This window comes from Calidris pugnax, unplaced genomic scaffold (assembly GCF_001431845.1).
Source record: "Calidris pugnax isolate Ruff unplaced genomic scaffold, ASM143184v1 scaffold16, whole genome shotgun sequence".
In the NCBI taxonomy this organism is placed as follows: domain Eukaryota; kingdom Metazoa; phylum Chordata; class Aves; order Charadriiformes; family Scolopacidae; genus Calidris; species Calidris pugnax.
The window spans coordinates 174,848-197,953 of record NW_015090847.1 but is presented as its reverse complement, the minus strand read 5'-3'; the positions used below and the strand labels follow the sequence as shown (position 1 = coordinate 197,953).

Sequence of the window (23,106 nt, the reverse complement as noted above, 5' to 3'; positions counted from 1 at the left end):
TCAGGTTGGACATTAGGAAGAATTTTCACACTGAAAGGGTTATCCAACCTTGGAATGGGCTGCCCAGGGAAGGGGTTGAGGCACCATCCCTGGAGGTGTTCAAAAGACGGGTTGACATGGTGCTGGAGAACATGGTTTAGTGATGGTTTTTTTGGTTGATGGTTGGACTCCATGATCTTGAAGGTCCCTTCCGATCTAGATGATTCTATTCTATGATTCTACTACAGTTACATTCAGTCTCAGCATGTTCTTTCAGAACAATTATGAGTTAACAGTGAAAACTATTTCTTTAACAGAACTTCTTCTTTTTTAGGGACAAAGCTATGGCCATCTGGGCTGATATCAAGATAACAGCAGACATTGCACTCCAAAAACACATACTGACCCATCAACGTGCTACCTGCATAGAACTGTATACCTCCGAAAACTATTTCTTTAACAGAACTTCTTCTTCTTTAGGGACAAAGCTATGGCTATCTGGGCTGATATCAGACACATGTTAGCAGCATTGCACTCCAAAAACACATACTGACCCATCAACAGGCTATCTGCATGGAACTGTATACCTCACAACCAGCTTTCTCCATTTCCAGACAGAACATGCTGGAGGTCCAAAATGCTCACTGTACAGATTATTCATATGTTTCATTTTTATATTACCTTAATAGGTGGCTGCTGAGCATGACAGAAGTCATTAATCTTCTTCTGCAGCAACAGACTTACTTCAGTCAATATGACACACTGTGAACAAGAACAGAAGTAAATCTAAGACACAAAAAGCAATCAACATCTTCAGGCTATGGAAAAAGTGGCCTGGAAAAACTAACAGGAAGTTATTCAGGTGTCCCAATTCCTTTCCCACACACGTAATAGAGAAAGTTGAGTCTTAACTCAGTTTTCTCATTATACATTAGCACAGATGGGTTACTGCTCCACAAGTTCTGGAAACAAGATGAGCAAGAGCAGGAACAGCAAATTCCCACATATTTTTCTTTTTTAACTGCAGGTGTTAAACTCCAAACCTAATTAGAATACTTACAATAATCTCAGAGAAAACGTAGGTCTTGAATTTTAAGATTACACTTAGCAAAACAAAGGATACTCATTAGTGCACACCAAGAAGTCTGCATGAATTTTAAGATTACACTTAGCAAAACAAACACAAAGGAGACTCATTAGTGCACACCAAGAAGTCTGCGCAAGCTTCACATACTGGTGCTCATCAAATTGCAGACATACAATTTCCACAGACATTCTTTTGAAGTTTAGGATAGTATTGGGTTACAAAGCATATGCACTGCACCCCATTCAGCTATACATAGCTTATTACAGCTGAGACCTTCAGAAACTTGGTGAGCTTGGGTATAACCAACAGCCACACCGTAAAAGTTCTGAACTCAGCCTGAGCCAGGCACACAGGGAGGAGACAGCTGACTGAACAACTGAAAACATCCTCATTCCGCCACAAGGAGCTTATGTTTCATTAGATACAGACATAAATGATCTTTCTAATTATATAGCCTGAGTTTCTACTGCCTGGAATACAGCACATGAACTACATATAGAATATCCGTGCTATGCAGCTGCAAAAAAGGTCAGTTTCACCTTTGAACAAAAAAATATAATTGTATAGCAATCTCACTGAGCTATTTGTCATAGTAAAGTGCTAGGAACACAAAAGCACTGTTTCAGCCTTGAAAAAAAAAAAACCAAGCACAACCATTTCATCCAAATGTCCAAATACAACACCTACTTCTTTCTTTACATCACCTCGAAATGTAATTTAAAGTTTGTTTTAATTTTATTTACTTACATAAAAAATCCAAGTTGTTTGCTCTGAGCAAAATACCACATACAACTGCTTTAGGAGTGACGTACCTGGTACTGCTTCAGAAAAGACAGATCTGTGGTTTCATCCAGTGGCACAGTTGAGGCTGCTACATGGACATATGGATTGAGTTCTGCAATACGATGAAGCGTGGCCTCAGCCCTGAAAGAACAGCAACTTTCAAGTTTTTTATGCATCTACAAAACTGGATTTTTGACACAGAATTTCATACCCCGCATGTCCTACAAGAATCCCTCAGCAAGTCTCTTGGCAACAATCACCAACTTATTTATTCACACTTTAATTCCTAGCAGGTCTGGGGAAAACAGCTCTGTCCAACAGACAACAGGACTCACTGACAGTCTGCTCTCATGGCTGTTTTCTAGTCTCACATGAGTGGCTGAGAAAGTCCAAGGAAGAAATGCACCCTGGCCTCCACTATTACATTTACTTCACAAGCTCCCAACTGCAAGAAGTGAGATGTTTGACTCAGACAGAACGTCCTAGACTTCCCCCAGTACCTACTTGGGCGCTCAAAGTAACTCCAGAGACAGGGTTTAATTAGTACTTGATTTGTATTAGCAGCTCTTGGACAACCAACTGTTATTTTTGCCACTGATGAAACTGTTAATCCTAGTCAAGTTCAGCCCTCCCTCGCTCCAAAGACTTCACCAACCTGTTCCTTTGACTGGTAATATCATCTTCATGGATGAAGAAGTTGATCCCCAAATCCCATTTCGTGCACTGCTTGGTGTCATGAACCGTAAGAGCCTGAGAAAGTTTGGCAAAAGGCATTTACTGGAAGAAGCGTACATGGTCACAGCACCCCAAAGGATGGATTAAGCCCCACATAAAACACTGTAAGACAAGCACTGCAGAAGGTTTAGCTGTACCATGTATAAGAACAAGCTCCTCCGACCTCTTTTCCAAGAAAACTCTCACTGTTTGAGAGAGAGAAACGCATCTGCAATATGCACTTCATTAAGCATCTTCCTCCAACCTTGCAGTGATGAGAGCTTTTAATATCAAGGAGTATTTTTGCCACACTGCAATTAATGGCCAACTGTGATCTGTAAATTAATGGACTCCCAAACTTATAAACAAGTTTTGTTTCTTTTAATCGGAAGAATAAGTTTATAAAGGCCTCTCTCCTCCAACCTTGCAGTGATGAGAGCTTTTAAATATCAAGGAGTATTTTTGCCATGCTGCAATTAATAGCCAACTGCGATCTGTAAATTAATGGACTCCCAAACTCATAAACAAGTTTGGTTTTTTTTTAATTGGAAGAGTAAGTTTATAAAGGCTTCTCCGTAATAAAATTAATCCCAGCAGCACAAAAGTAGTTGTTGGATTAAAACACCCAACCATTCTAATGTCTACACAAAAGGATTCTGATGGATGACAGAATAGGATAACATATTTTGAATAGTTTGGCTTTTGAGTTTATACCACTCCTTTTAGGAGAGGCCACTTTGTACAAAAGGATGCAATGTCTGATCAGCAGCTGGCCAAAATATTACGTGAGGTATTTCAGAGTTCAGTAGACCCTAATGTGAAACTCTGACCATACCACTAAAACAACCAGATTATTAAAAGTTTTTACCATCAGGTTCTCAAATGTTTTGCAACTCTTCTACTGAAAGACTGTTTCAGAAACTTAAGATTAGCTAGCTGGTAGTGTTGTCCCTTTTTCTTCTCCCCCCCCAAGAATACCCAACAACAGAACTGTTTTACATACCTTGACCCCAGCCAGAATTATATTTTTGGCTGAAAAAAAACAAACAGAAAGAGAGAGGGACTATTGTAGATTTCTTCCAAATGTGTAATTGACTAATTATGTGGGTGGACAATAACTGCCATCGCTAAGAACTTCAGGGTTAGCTTAAGAGTTCATTCTCTGTCACATTTGGCTCAAGCATTCTACAGCACCGCTGAAAGCAGAGTAACATGAGCGAGGCTAAAAAGGCTCTCCACATTTGTCATTTGTCAGCTGTTCATCCCACAAGCGTGACTACAGAGACACCAATGACAATAAACTGCAAAATCTCCTGACTCTGTTCTGGCATCTGGCGCAGAGTACCCTTCGGGCCAACTGAAAGGGCAATACATCAGGTAAGAACCAGCCAGGACAAGTCTTGCTCATAAAGAGTAAGGGAACTTGTTAAAGGAGTCTCTTGCACCAAGGCAGTTATGCATTTTGCACCAAATTGCATCTGTTCTCCTACCTCCACCCCCCCATTTCCTACATGGGGATAGTTGAGGCTGTAGCTGTTCCTATATCACATTCATTGATACTGATGTCTAAAGGAATAACTTGGGTTATCCACCTTCAACCTTCACCCAAGACACAAGACTTTGGGTAAAGTGATCTGGCCTGTGGAAACACATTTTAAAGTAAAATTTGAAATGTTGTTCTATTAAAAAGCTTGCTAGAGAAAAGTCCAGGATCACTCCTGCATCTACTATGTAACTCGTACGCATCAGGCGCATATAAATTCACTCAGGTACTTTGGACATGCTCATTACATCTAAAATCAGCTTTCCAGGAATCCTGAGACAGTATGTTACCATACACTCATGTCTGCTTAAATAAATGTTACCTAACTTACCAATCTCCACACCGAGGCCACCCATGCCACTCAGGAATACATGGGATTGAGCCATCTTCTGCATCGCCGTGTCTCCAAGAACGTACCTCTGGCGGCTACAGCAAAGACAAATTCAGATCAAAACAAGATACAAAGAGCGTGTGAAAGCAAGTCAAAAATCACACCGAGGCCACCCATGCCACTCAGGAATACATGGGATTGAGCCATCTTCTGCATCGCCGTGTCTCCAAGAACATACCTCTGGCGGCTACAGCAAAGACAAATTCAGATCAAAACAAGATACAAACAAAGAGTGTGTGAAAGCAAGTCAAAAACTACCAATAATTTCCAAAAAAGTTTAAATATTTTCAGCTGTTCTACCATCCCAATCAGCTTCTAATCTGCAATACCAAGTTCTACAGATGAGCCTGTGTCACTAGTGACGCGTGCACGGTCCGTTTAACAGCCCTACGTTCAACAAGCAACTGAGGACGTAACATTCAGGAACTGTACAGTCCTTTAGGAAATAAAGGTGTACCAAATGTAGTATCAGCATTCACAACCCAAACAGTGAAATACACTTAGTACAGATCTTTACAGTGCCAGGTTTTAGAGAAGAGAAATAACTTTTAACTTTAAATCACTGTAAAACCTATTCAGGATTTTTTTGGAATTAACGACGGAAGACACAAGCCTTGTGTCTTTCACATCACTGCATGTAAATGTTAAGCGTTGATGATAAGTTACAAGTAACACTTAAAAATCTGATATTCTTACCTATACAAAGCATCATCAATTTCCATAGAGTCTGCTGCCATGATGCAATGTGATTTCTTTACACTAGAAGGGTTACAAAAAGAAATAATCTGATTACATTGTATGCAATGTCACAGGTGGCCACCCCACTCAATTCTTCAGTAGAGGAACCAAAAAACAGAAAAAAATTATGTTACACAGGAATCACTTTGAACATTAAGAAGCTGATAAAACACCACAGCATCTAGGTAGTTAAAATGCACAGGAGCCAGAAGACAAGAACCCCCAAACCTTCAATAAATTATTTCAAAATATACACAGACATATTAATTTCCCCATTGAGGAGACATAAGACTTGCTTCTTGTATTTGCCACTAAAGTACAATTCCATTTTATATTAACAGCTCCAAACTATTTAACTTGCATCTTCCTCATTAGCGCTTATTTAAAATAGAAGCCTGAATGACTAGGAATAATTATTTACGCTGCATTATTTCTATGTTAATTGAAAACCCTTACGAAACAAGTTACTGTTTTAGCTAGCTGAAGAAATCAATACCCAAAGATCTGAATTAATACATTTAACTAAGACATCAAGTTAAACAGTTCCATGGGATTTTGAGAAAAAGCATAATTAGTATTACTACGGCCTTTAGTCATCAGCCAAGACTTTTTCCCTTGTTAAGTTATCCTAGCGATAACTAAGCACTAGTATTTGGAACAAACTGTCACTGGTTGACTTAGTTATGCAGGCTGGGAATTGCTGCTTCCTAGATCTGGCAGGTGATCACTGCCAAATACAGGACAAGCAAAACAGACCCCATGTTTGATCCAGAACATGAGTTTCCATCACTACTTGAAAGGTACACATCTTATTTCGACTCCCTACAAGCTGCCTCAGAAACTAAACACGACTGACAATCCTTTCTCCTGTGAGATTGAAAAGGCCCAAACACAACTCATCCCTGAGAGCACAGATACACCCTAAAAGAGCTTCCAAGGCAATCCTGCCCAAAGGTTGACTCCTATTTACTGTTCAAATGGTTTTGGCAAACATTTTAACATTTCTGATGTGTGGCTTCTGCAGCCTGTCACAACTTGAAGACTACAGCATCCTGACCTTAAATTTGTCCCTTTGATTTTTTTAGGCTGACTTACAAAGTGCTGAAGTAGCGCAAAAAGGGATGGAATTACATTGAAAGCAAGCCACAAATCTCATCATTTAACGTCTTCCACAGTGTGGATGCTAACTGCTACACGTGAGCTAGCGCAGTCAACGTGAGTCAACCTCCATCCCAATCTATGCCACTAGCCCCTCCTGCGAAGCTCCCTTACCCAAGGGCTGAAGACAAGCAATGCCAATGTTACTAGACCATCCTCTGACCCAGATCTCAAGACAGAGCAACACATCTCATCTCAGAGTCACAGGCTTCACTCCCTGCTTAGGTAAAAGCCTTAATTTCAGCCACTGCCTGGGACACAAGACTCAAAGTTCCCCTCAAAGCAAGCCAGCGTCACCTCACACCAGCCCAAAGCAACCATCCCCCAAGCTGTTCTCCTCCTCCACAAACAGCACAGGCCCTCTGGGACTGCCCAGCATAAACAGATTGTGGTACTAAGGACAAACCTACCCCTGGATAAAACACCCAACTTCCTCTGCTGTGGCTGTTGACAGCCACCTCAGTCAGCATGCCCTCCCTCCCAAACAGCGTTTACTTGTAAATAAGGACATGCAATCCACCCACAAGAGAACCTACTTCACCTGTCTCATGCAGACCCGTTTGCCACTGGCTCTTCCAATATATTTATCAATTCCCAGTTCTCCTCCCGCCTTCTCCGTTAGAGCTGCTGCCAGCGTGCCCAGCAGGGACAGCAAAACACCCCCTTCCAAAAGAGAACTTGGTGATGCTACTGTCAAGTGGCTCTCGTACAGAGCTTTGTTAATGCATTCCTGCATCCAAGTTACGTTTCTCATTTTAGTTCAAACAGTATTGCACCTGTCTCAAAGAAAGGCATGCAATATGGGGGAGCCAATCTAACACAACGTCCTGGTTCTTACCAGACACTTGACATTTATATACTAACCTGTTTCCTTTCAAAAGGCGACGCCACCAATTTTAATGCCAGGCTTCTACTTAAATCTATAAGTAATGTCCTTCTTAAAGCCTCAGCTGCTTGTGGGCCAGGGACAAACTGAGCAGTTCCATGTTGCCAAGGACTAAGATGCTCTGAAGAGCAGCAGAGGCACAGGAGCTGTAGCCCAGGGGGGCTGGTTTCAGAGTGTTTCTTACCTCCAAGTCAGCACCGGCTGAAAACAGTATTAATTACTCGCAGGCTGGGATGGCGGGGAGGCCTGGATTCATCCCACCTACCCAGGGTTTCCAGAGGCGGATCCCAGTCGACGCAGGCTCCCTGTTCAGCCGGCGGAGAGAGAGAGAGAGGCCGGTCAGCCCCACCGCTGACCATCAGCCCCGCCGGGATAACGGGGGGGGAAAGCGACACCTCGGATATACAGCAGGGAACCGAGACGGGAACCGAGACGGGAACCGACCCGACCCGGCTCCCAGCAGCCCCAGACCCGCTGCAGCCCCCGACCTCGACCCACCGGCTCCCGGAGCGCTCCTGAGGCGCTGGGAACCGCCACCCGGCGGGGGCTGAGCCTCCCCCGGGCTCGCCGCCCTACCCCGGCCTCCCGCCTCAGGCTCCCCCCCCTCTCCTCGGCCCCACCGCCCGCCCTCACCGCGGCGGCGGCCTGGCGTTGCGATCAAGGCCCCAACTTGCTGCCGGCGGCGACGGGGGAAGAGGCAGGAAGGGGGTGGGAAAACGGCAGCGCCGGTGCCGCGGCGCTTCCCCGCCTGCGCCGACATGAGGGGCCGGGCCTGAGGCCGCCCCGCCCCGGCCCGCCCTCCTCCCGCCCTCAGGCTGAGGCGGGCCTCACGGCGCGGCGCGACATGGCGGCGGCTGTGGTCTCCTCTGAGGGTGCCCCAACGCGGGACGCGTAAACCATTTTAAATAAACCCCAACCAAATCCCCGTGACGTCCAAGCGCTGCCGGTTCAGGCCACCAAGAGCCCTTCTGAGCCCCGCGGCTAAGGTGACTGTCTCCGCGTCGCGCAGGAGAGCCACCGGCATAGATAGGTGCAAAAAAATGCCTGCCTTCCTCCCCATCATCAGGCAGTTTAATTTCCCTTCGACTTAAACTCTGCCTTCCCTTTTGTTATTCCTAATGGTCAGGGGGTAGGTGAGACGAGTTGAAGTCTTTCTTGATATCGTTAGCACATCTTGGATAACATGGGAGGGATTCATGCTACCACACAAGCAATGACTGAAAACATTATATACAGTGTATACAGTCACCTTATATTTTAAAATATTTGTAACTTCCAAAAAAAACCCTGCCAAACTATCTGCATTCTACACTACACGCACACAAAAAGAACAAGCCTTTTCTCTATCTTGCTTGGGTTTTAGGGAACTTCTAGGAGCAAGAAGGCCCAAGTTTTGTCCTCTGTGTGCATTCAATACATTATTTTAGCATCTCTCTCTCTAACGAAGGAGAGTCCTAACAATCACACGTGGCTTCCTCAAGATTTACACCTCAGTCCAACAGCGCACGCAGCTTTTGCACTGAATTAGTAACGAAGATGAAGAGAAGCTGGGCAACACTGTGCTTGTTCAAACACAGGCTATGCTTCAGCAGGATCAGGGTGAAAGTGCTTGTCTGCTACACAGCTCGTTTGTGGCACGCAGAAATAATTAAAGACAGGCAGAACAGATTTCAAAGAACCGCTAGAGGCCACTAGAAGTCTGAAATGCTGGACTGAAAAATGGGAGAAAGGGAGAAAGCAGTTTAGTTCTTCTGGATGATGAATGCGGTTCTTACTGGTACTTGCTTTTTAGCTTTTTCACATAATATATAAAAATCAGAAAACACAAGCATAAAATGACTTCTGTTATTTCAGTGAAATAATTTCAAAGAGCAGCGCAGGTAACCAATGACTAGAATTAACAGGAGTCCCAGGTATAAACGGTGGAAAAAAGTGAAGGAAAGTTTAAAGGTAGCAAAAAATATCAACTTCAGTTTTGCCACTTTGCTAATTTTCAGCTCTGTCAGTGATTTTTACCTTTAATTTTGTAGTTTCTTTCCTTAAAAAGGAACCTCTTTCAATATTTTTTTTTCCTTGGGTTAAACTAACAGTTCTCATTTTTAAGAACTTGCCAATCAAATGTGTTGTGAAAAGTAAAATAAAATAATTTGCTACATACCATCTTTCTGTCCCGGTTATTGCCTTTTTTAAGATACCGGTCACTTCAATATGCAGTCATCTCACATGAAACATATTTTGCATAGTAACCGTGGATACTGGAAACCCTTTTGCCTAAACAGAGAAACAGCAACATCCAGTTAATTCTCGCCTGACAGTTTAGCAGTAATTAAGCAAAGACTAACCATCAGTGGAACTGTGAATCAGTGAAAGTGGAACTTAGAATGGGCATTCTAAGATAAATTGGCAAATAAAAATGGACAGATTCTTTTTACCCCAGAAGCCAAAGAAACTGTTTCCCAAGTGCAGGTGAACTCAGGAGCCCTCTATGTTGATGGTACCAAATAAAAAACCAGAGGTTTTTCTGTCCAAGACTGCAAAATTTGAAACATCTGAAGCCATTTGACTTTTCTTTTTCCCCATAGCATCCTCTTTTAAAAATACACACAAACCTAAAAGCTTAGTGAATTTGGTTGAATAATTTAAAAATAATTTTAAAAGAAATCTGAACTCCATATTTGTACCACGTTAATGTCGGCTACAGCTTTTGAGCTTGGCAGAAGGTGCAGAGCGAGGCTGTCAGTTTTACTGCCTGGCCTTGAGCGGTACAGGGCTGTGGTCAGGAGAACACCACCACCTCTGGACTTCGAGGCTATTCCTGCCTGAAATCCCCGTGACTGCTGTTTATGTGCAGTTTATGTAGGGTCATTCTGCATGTATGTATTGAATGCATTTTCAGAGCCAGTATTCTCAAAAGGAGCCGAAGCTGATACATCCATCTGCTGAGAAAATCCCAGCCACTGGCACTTTTTTTTTTTTCCCCAATCTGTTAATTTCCTGATTTCCAAGCATGATTTCATATTCTTAATGGGGACTCCAAAGTGAGGATTTAGGGGAGGGAATGCACTTGGTTCCCCAGTTTATTTAGTTAATAAGCAAATCAGCAGACATGTACTTTTCTCCTTAAAAATGTGTTATTTGAAAGTACTAAGGCCAACACAACTCAGTTTAGCACGCAGGCCAGGGCAGAAATGACCATACCTCCACGTCAGCATCCTTCAGTGGGTTTCCAAGCTTCCTGCCATCAGCTCTGGCTTGCCATCAGCTCTTGCAGAAGGGAGGTGCTGACTGGCAAGGCTTTGTCTCCTCTCTTTGGCACAACGTGCTTTGCTGGCATGCTTAAAAGGACTCCAGCTTCCCAACGGGGTGGGCCAAAGGATCTTGTCGTTCCAGGCTGCTCTAGCAAGTGAAACCTTCCTAGAAACCGTGTTAACGATGTTCTTAAAATCCCGATCCAGATAATGGAGGGCAGCAATTACCTAAGCTGATTCTGTGCTGACGTGTGCACGAATGCATTTCCAAAAGCGAGAGCCGGCTTTTCCGTGCATGTGCATCTCCTAAAGCAGGCTGCAGGTTGCCCAATAAATATTCATTGGGTTCAATAATAACTTTTGGCTCTCAGCTCTTCTAATTTGTTAACAGGAACAGCAGATACGGAATTGGAGTTTCTACAAGCTTTACTTACATAAGGAATCCCGGTGAGGGATTGATGTCATTCAAACAGACCTCCTCACGTGATTAGGCCTTGTGCAATCAGCCTCTCGTTTCTTTCCTACTTGTGCTCCAGGCTGAAAATTAGCATTGGGCAAGCCTCAAACAACCCAATTTGAATAACCAGAAGTTTGGAACACGTTTCTTGCTGCTTTAAATCTGCCTGGGAAATCTCAGGAGAACTGGTACATCAGCTACGTAAGACCTCCCTACAGCCAATTTCCAAGAACGCCGCAGCAGGAGGAGAAGTTTTTCCAAGGCCAGAAGCAAGGTGGTGGATTCTTGGATGAAGCTTCGGATTAGTTCTCAAATTTGCATAGTGCTAGCTTAACCTAACTTCACCTTTGAGGATTTTAGAAGAGCAGATGTCCTGCCTTGTCTTTGCTGATACATCTCTCTAAAGCTCCAGCCACTGTTAAAAGACAAACAATCTTAGGATGGGGAATGAACAGACAGAGCTGCAGTTTTAGAATAGCCTTACATGAGAATAAGGAGGCTTGTATGTGATTCAAAATAGACTAATTTTTAGCTTGGATATTATTAAGCAAAAAAAAAAGACAAAAAAAAGAGCAACTGTTTTAAAATACATTTAATGTTATGAAACATATTACTTTTATATCCTTTATAATCCTTGCTAAATCTTAACATCAACGACAATAAAAGGCATTTAAAAATCCTTTCTTTAATCATACAATATTCTCTTCGCTTTATCCTAGGGCAGAAAACAAACAGAGTCTTCATAAATAAAACACTGACATGGAGTATAGGACAAACCCAGGCCAGACAGTTTGCTAAAAAAATGTGTGAAAAGTGCAGCTGGCTGGCTCAGGACTCCCTGAGTAAGGTAGACGTTCTCCCACACACCTCGTGGCTGTTTGGCCTCTCGCGAGGAAATCTGCAATAAAGGCTGCCTTTCTCATTTTAAAGGTATCATATATACATATCACTTGCAGTGTGAGGTAGGAACCAGTTTATAGGGGTTGTATCAAATCTGGGCCTCATCCCCTTGTTGTTGTCGCCCCTCCATTTTCTAGGCAAAAAGGTAGATTTAAGTGCAAAACAAAGCCTTAGCTATCTATGAAAGTGACTGCTGGTCACTTCCAATTGCAATTTGTCAGTTGATCATAAGGAAGGACACTTGTCGTGACTTTCACCTTCAAAGCAATAAGAGGCACAAAAACCTAGATGTAATTTTTTTCCCAAAGGATGCCTTCGAAAAAAGGGGACCTGAACACTAGAAGAAAACAGTGTTCCCGGGTGATGTAATACAAAACTATGACGTTTCTATTTGGTAACTGAACTTGACCCAGAGTAAAATCTTAGTTGAAAAATAGCAGCAACTCAAAAGTGCATAAATTACAAACTTCATCAATAAATTAAGGAAACGGATTTGCTGCATCTAACTATTCTCCTAACTGTCCCAAGATCCTTTGCATTTTATAATGGACATGGAAAACCAGAATAAAGATCCAACTATTTCAAAACCAAAACTGATCTAAAATCTTCAGTACGTTTCTTTCTGAGATAAGGCATCTTGTCTTTTCCTGAAATTCAAAAGATATGTAGAAAGACTGGAAGGAGCATAATAATAAGACCACCCCCTCCTCCACCCCTGAGGCTTAAGCATAGGCTTTCCCATCCACATGTAGGCTCATAATTCAGGGTGTGAGCTTTCAAGAAATGCTGAGCATCTCATCCCCAGGGATGCTGATTATTGGGGAGCTTGCAGAGTAGGAAGGCTGAGGAGAGATCCAGTTCTGAGCAGGAGGGGAGGCAGGATGCTTCGGAGAGATTTTCAGCTGTAGTAGTTGTGGGGCTTGCAGCTTCTCTCGTGTCTCATACAGACTCCAGTGAGTCCTGCATTCACAGCCTAAGCAGTCCGGCGGCCATTCAAAGGAGACAGTACTGGAGTGACATTTTGGATCCTCATATTGAAGGCCTGGGCTCTAGGGGACAGTAATAGTCATGTCACTGGACCCTCTTCCACCAGCAATCCATGAGATGTCATGCACAGAGGCAGGAAAAGTGCTTAACTGGGGTGTGAGGATTGCATTTACTTTGAAGTTCTTAGCAGGACTGTTCTTTAAAGTGAAATTACTCTTCAGCCTCCTAAGACAGGATGATATTCACACATGGCAGAGATGAATCCATCAGTGAAGCAGGACAGTATCACTGATTGCTTTCTTTGCAGCGAGATGGTTTCCACCGGCTGGCGTGCCCTTGGAAAAGCACACTATTTTTTGAACGAAAAAGGTAGTTCCCAGATTACTTGTTGTGAATATTTATTTTTCCATCAGCAAAAATTTAAATGCTGGATTTCCTCCCAAGGAAGTTGTTCATGGGGACATACGTATTACAGACAAATTTGGGCAGAGCTTGTGGTTTTGTATCTCAAGCACGTTGTCAGTTGAACAGAGTAGATCTCTGGAAGGCAACCGGTACAGAGGTAGCAGCATGGTACTGTGATAAAGCACTTCCACAATAGCACCTTCAGGTAACTTGAACTTCACAGAATCCACCAAAAATTTGCTGTTAAAAATGTGCTTAAGATGAAGAACATTGAGCTTTTATCTTCTCCCCTCCAACTTCCTGCAGGCACAGAAATCCTCCTTTTCCTTAGGTAGGACCTAAGGACTCTCAGTCCTGGTTGATCCACTGAGCAGGGCGAGCATCCAGGGTCTCGGCTGCAGTCTGTGCAGATGAAAGTCTCTAAGAAGAATAATAACCAAGGGTTCACTTTGCTAGAAACACAGCTGTGACAACATTTGCTTCACTGGAGGAAGAAGGTTCAGCTTCAGACCTTGGCCATGGCTGAAGAAAATTTTTGTTTTATTGTTGTTTTTTTTTCCTGGAAAATGTTTGTATTTATAAAGCAGGTAGATTGGTAACTTTAAAATTTCAGTTTGACGACATCAGTTCGTAATTTCTTATAAGTGAGAATGTTTTGAGGCTCAAAGATGAGGCAAGCAATCTCATATATTGGTATAAATTCTCAAGGGGTTAGGATCTCTGACAGCAAAGATAGCGCTTGCTGCAGGCAAAGGTTGCTTCGGCCAAAACTACACAGAAATATATATACTAAAAAAATAACTTTTCAGAATTACAGAAAAATATGAGGAGTTGCACGGAGTCTATGTAGTTAAATCCATTTTTGATTTTGGAATTAGATGCCAGTTTTTGAGGTAATCCAGTCACGGAAATATGTCACTCGTGTGTAAACTCCAGGTTTATTTGGTTTGGCACATTCATCTCCCCAGCTCACTATTCCCACGAGGTACCACATCAGTCTAGAGTCTGGAGTAACCAGTGGTCCCCCAGAGTCCCCCTAGAGAAAGAGGAGGGGAAAAAGAAAGATTTAATTGATCGGAAGGGAAAATATCATTCTCCCCATAGACAGGAGGCTGTGTCCAACACCAGAAGAAAGCAAGCAATACTTCAAGAGCTGCCATTTGTGCAGAATCCAGGCTGTTTCTGAAACTCAAGTTGGAAGCCTGTGGCTTTTTCCTGTTTGCTGTGGAACCTCCTGACCTGTCTCTGTGGTCTTACAGTAAAAAAAAAAAGTTTCTCTTCTGTTTCGTGGAACACTGCTGCCCACCTGCCTTGTCTTTCTCCTCATACGAAGTAGGGAAACACAAATAGATACAGCAATCTAAACCAGGAGGAACTTTTTTTCCTACAGTAACCACTATCCTTTCAACACATTATTCTAGTCACTTGCAGCAGCAACATTTCAAAAGGATTTAACGGGGAACTTGGTCTTCTAATTAAACAGTATCTCCTTAAGATGTTAGCCACTCTCAAAGGCTGAATTCAGACACTGTTCATAGCATGACACGGTAATAATCGTTAAACTGGAAACCTTACAGGCTGGAAGGCAATCCTCACGCAAGAGACCAAGTTCCCCATCTTCCACCAAAATGCTTTACTGAAATAAACAGCAGTTGCATCCTTCTGTTGAGGTCTCTTCAATGCTGAGCCAGAAGGGAACAGAGGAATTGAGCCTCCCAGACTGGTTTTGCAAGGCTTTGGGCGTAAATCTGTAGAACTGGGAGTCTGGAAATGGTCTGCTTTGAACCAGAGCTTAGAAGTAAATTCTTTGTAAATAACATAAATAGAAATTACCTTTTAAAAGGTTGTCTTTATGCAAATATTGCAGTTTGAACATAAGCATTTCCTTGCAACATTTGCAAACCTGCACCATGCACGTATTGTTACTATTCCATTTACACTTATCTTCCTTATAGTTATCTGTGTTTCAGACAGTTTTCCTTCCACTGATACAAGTCTGTTGCTGAAGATCTTTTATGAGATGATCCAGTCCAGAATTTAATTTCAATGACTGATAGTGCGTTTTTGCTGGCAGCTTAATTACTACATTCTTAAACGTCTTCCTTCTCAACTGTACAGATGTCTGGTCTTGGCTGCTTGAGACATTTAATTTTTAGCTCATATTTAGTATTGCAGCATTTAGTATCTCTGTCAACATCTCGTCATACCACTTTGCAAACAAATTGGTAGTTAGATTTCACACACAAGAAATTATGAGAAGCAAATGGGCTTCTCGTTGCTATTCTGAGTTACAGAATAAGATTTTCATTTCATGCTATGAAAAGTTTAAATTCTGAATATGATACTAATTTAGCTCTCTCAGTATGGGTTGTATGCGCTAAATGATGTGTATGAAATGCTATTTCATTTTACAACTTAATTCCAGTTTGAATGGAGCCTATTTAATGGACTAATACACTGTCAGTTAAGATTTGGTCAACCAGACGCTACAGTCAGCTTTAAAATAGTTTTCCTTTCTAATTTTCAGCTACAGTTACCTGACAAGCATCTACTCCTCCTTCCAAGTACCCAGCACACAGCATCCTGGGCGTTATGTCCCCATCGTACACTTCTTTCCTGTTGCAAGTGTCTGAGTCAATAAGTTTCACTGTTGCTTCCTGAAGAGCATTCGGAGTTGGACCTGAGGGAAAACACAGCTTGGGCATTTATCGACAGAATTACTTTGCAGTAGTTAAGATACAGGAAGAGCTTTTAGTGTTCTCTTATGGAGGACCAGCTTGACTTAGTTTCTTATGGAGGTTTTGCTTGTTGATCTACCTAGGTTAGGCTCTTAAGGAAAACATAGATATTCATCGTCTCACTTAGGAACTGTACCATTAAGATAGAAGTAATGATTGCATGGTGCCTTAAGTGTAAACCCCTATATTTTATATATGTTCCATATAATACCGTGGAACACGAATTACCTAGCAATTTGCACAGATTATACAAAATGAAGACATCTTGGTTCCAGTGCTAAATCTACTCGTAGTGTGTCCTGGTAAGAGTGTGACCTTGGGTACATCACCATCTGTGGCTCACTGCACATTTTCCTGAAAGCCCTCAGTTATCTGTAGCTTCTGGCGAGGGCTGGGAGAATAATTTTTCAGGTGGTCTATAAACATGCGTGGCTGGACTTCCTGTCTTGGGAATTTAGAATAGGAAACAGAAAGGTTAGAAAAAGAGAACAGTCTTTTTCCTGTTTTCTGCTTCAATGGATTGTAACTCAGTGTTTTCCTAGTCTCATTTTAGAAAAGAAACTGCTGCTCTTGATTAAACAAACCTATTGCTTACAGACAAAGAATTAGGCTTGCTGCCATACAACGTACGGCTGCAGAAGTGGTATCAATTCATCTACATAAACAGAATCAGAATCACAGAATCTCCATGGTTGGAAGGGACCTTTGAGATCACGGAGTCCAACCACAAAACAAAAACAAAACCAAAAACAAACAAACAAAACCCACCACAAACAGACACAACCCAACAATCTCAGGCACTAGAGCATGCCCTCAAGTGCCACCTCTACATTGTTTCTTAAACACCTCCAGGGATGGTGACTCCACCACCTCCCTGGACAGGCCCTTCCAGGGCCTGACCACCCTCTCACCAAAGTCATTCTTCCTCACATCTCATCTAAACCTCCCCTGCCCCAACTTCAGACCATTTCCTCTGCTCCTGGCATGATTCCCTTGGGAGAAGAGGCCAACCCCCACCTCTCTACACCCTCCTGTCAGGGAGCTGTAGAGGGCAATGAGGTCTCCCCTCAGCCTCCTCTTCTCCAAACTGAACATGCCCAGTTCCCTCAGCCTCTCCTCGTGTGACTTGTTCTCTAACGTAGATGTTTATGTACCATACAGGTCGCCTGGAAGACTCAGGACTCACCGTCGTTGGTAAGTGCTCCCCAGCCCGTGATGACAGCGTAAATATTGTAGGGGAAAGTCTCAGATGGCTCAGGCAGACAAACACGGTGTATGCTGCTCGTAAACTCAACTCGTTTGGAGAGCTGCACAAGCGCGATGTCGTAATCATGTTCTGGGTAGCGGTATTTTTCATGAATAATAATAGTCTTGACTGATCGTTTCAAGCTCGGTGGCTTCAAAACAGCTCCAAAAGTAGCAGTCCACTTCTGAGGATGACCCATGCTGAAAAAGATAAGAGTGCTAGAAGTATTTAGCTGTAAATATATGCGTTTTCGGGACTTTAAACTTGGTGAGCACTATTATTGTAAAGCTCCTTCAGGTCAGCTCCCTGCTAGATTCACCTTCCATAATGCTGTGGGAGCGGATGGCTGAGCTGAGGGGTGGGAATGTGGAATTATACCTTCTGGTAGGAGCCTGCAGCAGCAGCAACCTACTTGCAATATGAAGGAGCACCTTCAGAATTGCTTCGTGCAACAGGAAACAAATACTCTGCCCTTTCAGCCACATTACTCTTTCTAGACTTCTAAGCCCAATAGGCCAAATGCCTACTGATTTCCACTCGTACAATTGCCAGTTCTGCTCCAAAGAGTCAGCCTTTAATTTCTCATTGAAACATACAAGTGATGGGTCTGCTTAACCCTGACTTTTCTCCTCCAATGCAGAAAATAGAATCACAGAATCACAGAATCTTCTAGGTTGGAAGGGACCTTAAAGATCATCTCGTCCAACCGTCAACCTCACTGACAAAAATAGTCACCCACACAACAAACAAGGAACACCATCACTAAACCATACCTCCCAGCACTACATCAGCCCGTCTTTTGAACACCTCCAGGGATGGTGCCTCAACCACCTCCCTGGGCAGCCCATTCCAGTGTCTGATAACCCTTTCAGTGTAAAAATTTCTCCTAATCTCCAACCTGAACCTCCCCTGGTGCAACTTGAGGCCATTTCCTCTTGTCCCATCTCCTGTTCCTTGGGAGAAGAGACCGACCCCCCCTGGCTACACCCTCCTTTCAGGGAGTTGGAGAGAGCCAGAAGGTCTCCCCTCAGCCTCTTTTTCTCCAGGCTGAACACCCCCAGCTCCCTCAGCCTCTCCTCACAAGACTTGTGCTCCAGACCCCTCCCCAGCTCCATTGCCCTTCTCTGGACCCGCTCCAGCCCCTCAATGTCTTTTTTGTGGGAAGGGGCCCAAAACTGGACACAGCCCTCGAGGTGGGGCCTCACCAGTGCCGAGTACAGGGGGACCATCACCTCCAAAGTGCTACTCCCCACGCTGTTCCTGACACAGGCCAGGATGCTGGTGGCTTTCTTGGCCACCTGGGCACACTGCTGGCTCCTGTTCAGCCCACAGGCCACCAACACCCCCAGGGCCTTTTCTGCCAGGCAGCTCCAGCCACTCTGCCCCCAGCCTGTAGCGCTGCAGGGGGTTGGTGGGACCCAAGGGGCAGGACCTGGCACTTGGCAATAGTTCCTCTGGAAAGAGTTGGGTGTGATGCAAATCTGGAAAGCCACGCAACTTGGTACACAGGGGACACGTTCTGCTGCAGGTTCTCTCTCAAATGGGAACTTACTCTCTGAAGCAGTGAGCTGCAGACACCAGCCACGTGTCGCTGATGAGTGTTGCCCCACAGCGATGGATGTTGTTGTACTGCAGACTAGCTTGCCAGGGCCAGTCCCCGGTCTCTGCAGAAGACAGTCCACCAACGATCCGCAGTGACGACGATTTTGCCATTGACTTGACCGATCTATTCTGCCGTAACCCACAGACTGTCAAAAAGGAGAAAGAGTGTATTAGCTGCTCTCCCGTTTAGTAAATAATGCTTTTCATTGGCTGTGGAAAACGCATGTAAAACTACACACCGCCGAGGTTCTCTAACAGAGTCAACATCAACAAGAAAACACACCTTCCACCAGCCCCCAAGGTCAGAGATCCTCATGCACAACCCGTTCTGTTAGAAGCCTGAATTAACAACTGACTGTTATGGAAAGCCATGATGGTCAACCATTCAGGCTTAGCCATGCGAGCAGTCCAAATCAGGAATCAAAACCCTTCACCACACACCCAGGACAATTCCCAGATACAGGGATTGCCAACTTTAATGTCCCAGGTAATTTGTCATTATTATAAAACATGAACAAGGCAAAATCTAAGGTGGGAATGATCCAAGCCATGGGTTTTTACCACGCATGCACGCAGGTTACATCAGCAAGGTGTCACCTGGAAACAGGTAAATGCACGTTTGGCAGTCTGCAGGTGGGCCTGGAGAGGCACTTCAGGCAAAGAACATCACACTAATCCAAGCCAGAGATGACAAGGGCATGGATACCTCCAGCACAGTGGGTATCCATGACATAAAGTTATTATCCTCCACACCCAGAGAGAAATTAAAATATCCATGGTTTCAGCCACTAAACTCAGGATATTCAGGAGCAGCTGAAGCTCCCCAGTAGCTTCAGAAACATCCTCAATGGACAAGAGATGCTTCAGCTGTCTTCTCCCATCAGCATCAGCATCAAATCCATCTTACCTGGACCATGACCCACTAGTTTCCGTCCAGGCCCCGATTTCAGCTAGACCTTAGGAAAGTTGACAGACAGGACTATCCCAATCCATTGAAAAAGAGACAGAGCTCACAATTATTTGCATAGTGACAACACACAAGCCCAAACCATTGCACTGCCAGCCTCCTGCAGACAGCGACTCGGAGGGGAACGGAGCAGAAATCAGTAATATGTCACTGCAGAGCTGCCAGCTCCAGGGCCCTTGAAGTCCTTGGAAGCGAAAGATTGGAGCCACACAGAGTGTAACCTCTGCCCCTTCCTGCTAGGATCTGCACAAGGCTCTGTTCACAGTACCTCGTCGTCAAAAGGAGCAGCGATAACACAGCGGATTGAAAGCTGTTCAGAAATTTAAAAAAAAACAACAACAAAAAACCCCAAACCAAACCAAAAAGTCACACAACATTGAGAAGCTCACATGCACGGTGTAGAGTCTGCCCTGGTCTGAGATTTAAAACCACAGTGAAGGACCTCAGTGAAATCTAAATCTACTTGGCCAAAACTTTCCATGTGAAAGGAAAACCGGAGAATACACTATAATCCATAAAACCATCTGCATTAGTGTGTTTCTGGATCCTCCCCAGTATTCTGTGGCATTCTCCATACCTCTGGAAAGCTGCTGGTAATTCTCAATTACTGTCCCTAAAACTGCATGATCCTGTCAACGATCTGAGCAGCCAAGGTGCAAAACACAGGGAAAAACTCCCAGTCCATCCGTGCCCCAGAACACCAGCTCCTCAAACCAACCCAAAAAGTGATGCTATTTAATCTTCAGTTATGTGACAGCCTGGTGCTAAGGTACTGATCAAACCTTACCACAGTTAAAAGAAACCCAACTTTTAAGCAAATATGGCTTTTTATGATTATTAAATCTCCGAATAAGCTGACTTCCTTCTCTCAAAGCTTAAGAAGGTCTCTAAAACAAACTACTTCAACTTAACCCCTAAAGTAGTAGGGGTTATAAAGCTTAAGAAGGTCTCTAAAACAAACTACGACTTAACCCCTAAAGTAGTAGCTTGAGAAGACCAATCCTATTGCCTATTATTTCCATAAGGAACAACTTTGTGCTGCTAGCCATTCCAAAATCCACAACACTTTCATTATCATCACAGGCCGATGTAACTTCTATACATTTCCTCGTGGTCCTTCCTTCCTTCTGATGCACACTGAAGAAAATGACACATTCCCAGTTTCTGAGAGCACACAGAAAGCCTTTTTTTTCCCCAATCTCTTCCACATGTGCACAGTCCTACTGGATGATCCTGTTTAACCATCTGAGCAGCCAAGGTGCAAAACACAGGGAAAAACTCCCAGTCCATCCGTGCCCCAGAACACCAGCTCCTCAAACCAACCCAAAAAGTGATGCTATTTAATCTTCAGTTATGTGACAGCCTGGTGCTAAGGTACTGATCAAACCTTACCACAGTTAAAAGAAACCCAACTTTTAAGCAAATATGGCTTTTTATGATTATTAAATCTCCGAATAAGCTGACTTCCTTCTCTCAAAGCTTAAGAAGGTCTCTAAAACAAACTACGACTTAACCCCTAAAGTAGTAGCTTGAGAAGACCAATCCTATTGCCTATTATTTCCATAAGGAACAACTTTGTGCTGCTAGCCATTCCAAAATCCACAACACTTTCATTATCATCACAGGCCGATGTAACTTCTATACATTTCCTCGTGGTCTTTCCTTCCTTCTGATGCACACTGAAGAAAATGACACATTCCCAGTTTCTGAGAGCACACAGAAAGCCTTTTTGTTCCCCAAACTCTTCCACATGTGCCCAGTCCTACTGGCTCTTGGGGCACTTCTCACTCCCAGGCTCTGTTGGCTCTTGGGGCACTTCTCACTCCCAGGCTGTGTTAGGAGAATCATAGAATGGTTTGGATTGGAAGGGACCTTAAAGATCATCCAGTTCCAACCCCCCTGCCCTGGGCAGGGACACCTTCTCCTAGAGCAGTCACACAGCAGCGTGTCTCCTCTCTGCCCAACGCTGGAGATTGCTCCAGAGCCCTCAGCACTCGCTCTTTTCTCCTCGTTTGCTCTCTTCTCACAGAACATCTGCTGTTTTTAAGAGGAGGAACGTCCCACTGCAAAAATCTGAGCAAGAAACTCAGCAGTAGGTGTAGGCTAGATGGGATTTTCACCCCATCAGCACCATTTTCAAGCCAGTCTTCCTAAATACCCCAGAAGACAGGAATAAAAAAAAGTTTTCTTGGGACCGAGATTGATTTCTAAACACACGGCTCATCTGTGTGAAGTACGAGGTCACATTCATTAGACCATTAGATTAGAGGATGAGAAAAGGCTGTTAAGGACCAGGAAAAGCGCTCAGATATTATTAATGGTAATGAAAACAATTGGAGATCTCCCAGGCTTAAAAAGCCCTCACTTACTGTCATTGAAGAGGGCTTCTGCTCTTTTCGTCTCCATATCTGAAACAGAGAAACAGTCAGGGTAAGGGCAGGAGAGCACAGATAAGATTTCTCACTGGCATGGTCATCCCACCCAACAGCTATTTGAGCACAGGGCACCACAGGAGGTACGGCTGAGGGGGGCTGCTAGAGAAACCAGTGTAGCTCATATGTGGTCACGTTCCTGTGCTGGCTGTTGCGCTTCTCCACGGTGTCACCTGTTGTTCTCCAGACAGCCAATATCCCCTGAGGACCAGGACCAGAGTGTCCGCCATCCTGCGGGACCCTGATGTTTCTGGAGGGCAGTACAGACAAAGCAAGTCTTGCGTGACTCAAGGCGCACAGATTTGTTGTGGAGAGATTGCACTTTACACCAGAGCGAGGGCCAGAGGAGATCTTGGACTCGATGATCTCAAAGGTCCCTCCCAACCATGAAGATCCTGTATTTCTGTAATTCTGTGATCTGGTGCTCACACCCTCTGCCATCAGAAGGCACTGACTTCACCGCAGCAGTGCCAGCTTACAACAGCAGTGGCTCGCTCTCTTTTCTCCTATCTTATTGAACAACAGGGTGTTTGGCACACTGTTAACACTGAAAGAGACACTAAAAGAGTTAATAGCAATCTATTGCATGGCACAGCAGGTTCTAGCAATAGATTCCCTCCTTTAATACACATGTTGTATGTTTATGACAATACAGTACACTCACACTGGCAATAATAAGCATTGGCTCAAAGTATAGGTCTAGTCCCCTTCGTCCCTGGTGAGACACTGGCCCAGGTTGCCCAGAGAAGCTGTGGCTGCCCCATCCCTGGAGGGGTTCAAGGCCAGGCTGGATGGGGCTTGGAGCAACCTGGTCTGGTGGGAGGTGTCCCTGCCCAGGGCAGGGG

At 44.0% G+C, this 23,106-nt stretch overlaps 2 protein-coding genes across 2 annotated transcripts in view; both read right to left on the bottom strand.

Annotated features, from left to right (window-relative positions):
• The window catches only part of UBA6 (ubiquitin-like modifier activating enzyme 6), a 58,386-nt gene extending 50,341 nt beyond the window's left edge, over positions 1-8,045 (bottom strand). Inside the window, exons 1-8 of the mRNA XM_014943123.1 lie at positions 7,913-8,045; positions 7,464-7,584; positions 5,194-5,256; positions 4,438-4,532; positions 3,567-3,595; positions 2,505-2,599; positions 1,879-1,990; positions 661-741 (exon numbers count right to left, since the gene is read on the bottom strand). Coding sequence (XP_014798609.1) covers positions 661-741; positions 1,879-1,990; positions 2,505-2,599; positions 3,567-3,595; positions 4,438-4,532; positions 5,194-5,234 — 453 coding nt within the window. The 5' untranslated portion in view covers positions 5,235-5,256; positions 7,464-7,584; positions 7,913-8,045. The remainder of the gene's footprint in view (positions 1-660; positions 742-1,878; positions 1,991-2,504; positions 2,600-3,566; positions 3,596-4,437; positions 4,533-5,193; positions 5,257-7,463; positions 7,585-7,912) is intronic.
• A 5,510-nt stretch (positions 8,046-13,555) lies between these two features.
• LOC106888688 (transmembrane protease serine 11E-like) overlaps positions 13,556-23,106 on the bottom strand; it is a 54,904-nt gene continuing 45,353 nt past the window's right edge. The window contains exons 7-10 of the mRNA XM_014943090.1: positions 18,813-19,008; positions 17,201-17,460; positions 15,814-15,956; positions 13,556-14,312 (exon numbers count right to left, since the gene is read on the bottom strand). Coding sequence (XP_014798576.1) covers positions 14,151-14,312; positions 15,814-15,956; positions 17,201-17,460; positions 18,813-19,008 — 761 coding nt within the window. The 3' untranslated portion in view covers positions 13,556-14,150. The remainder of the gene's footprint in view (positions 14,313-15,813; positions 15,957-17,200; positions 17,461-18,812; positions 19,009-23,106) is intronic.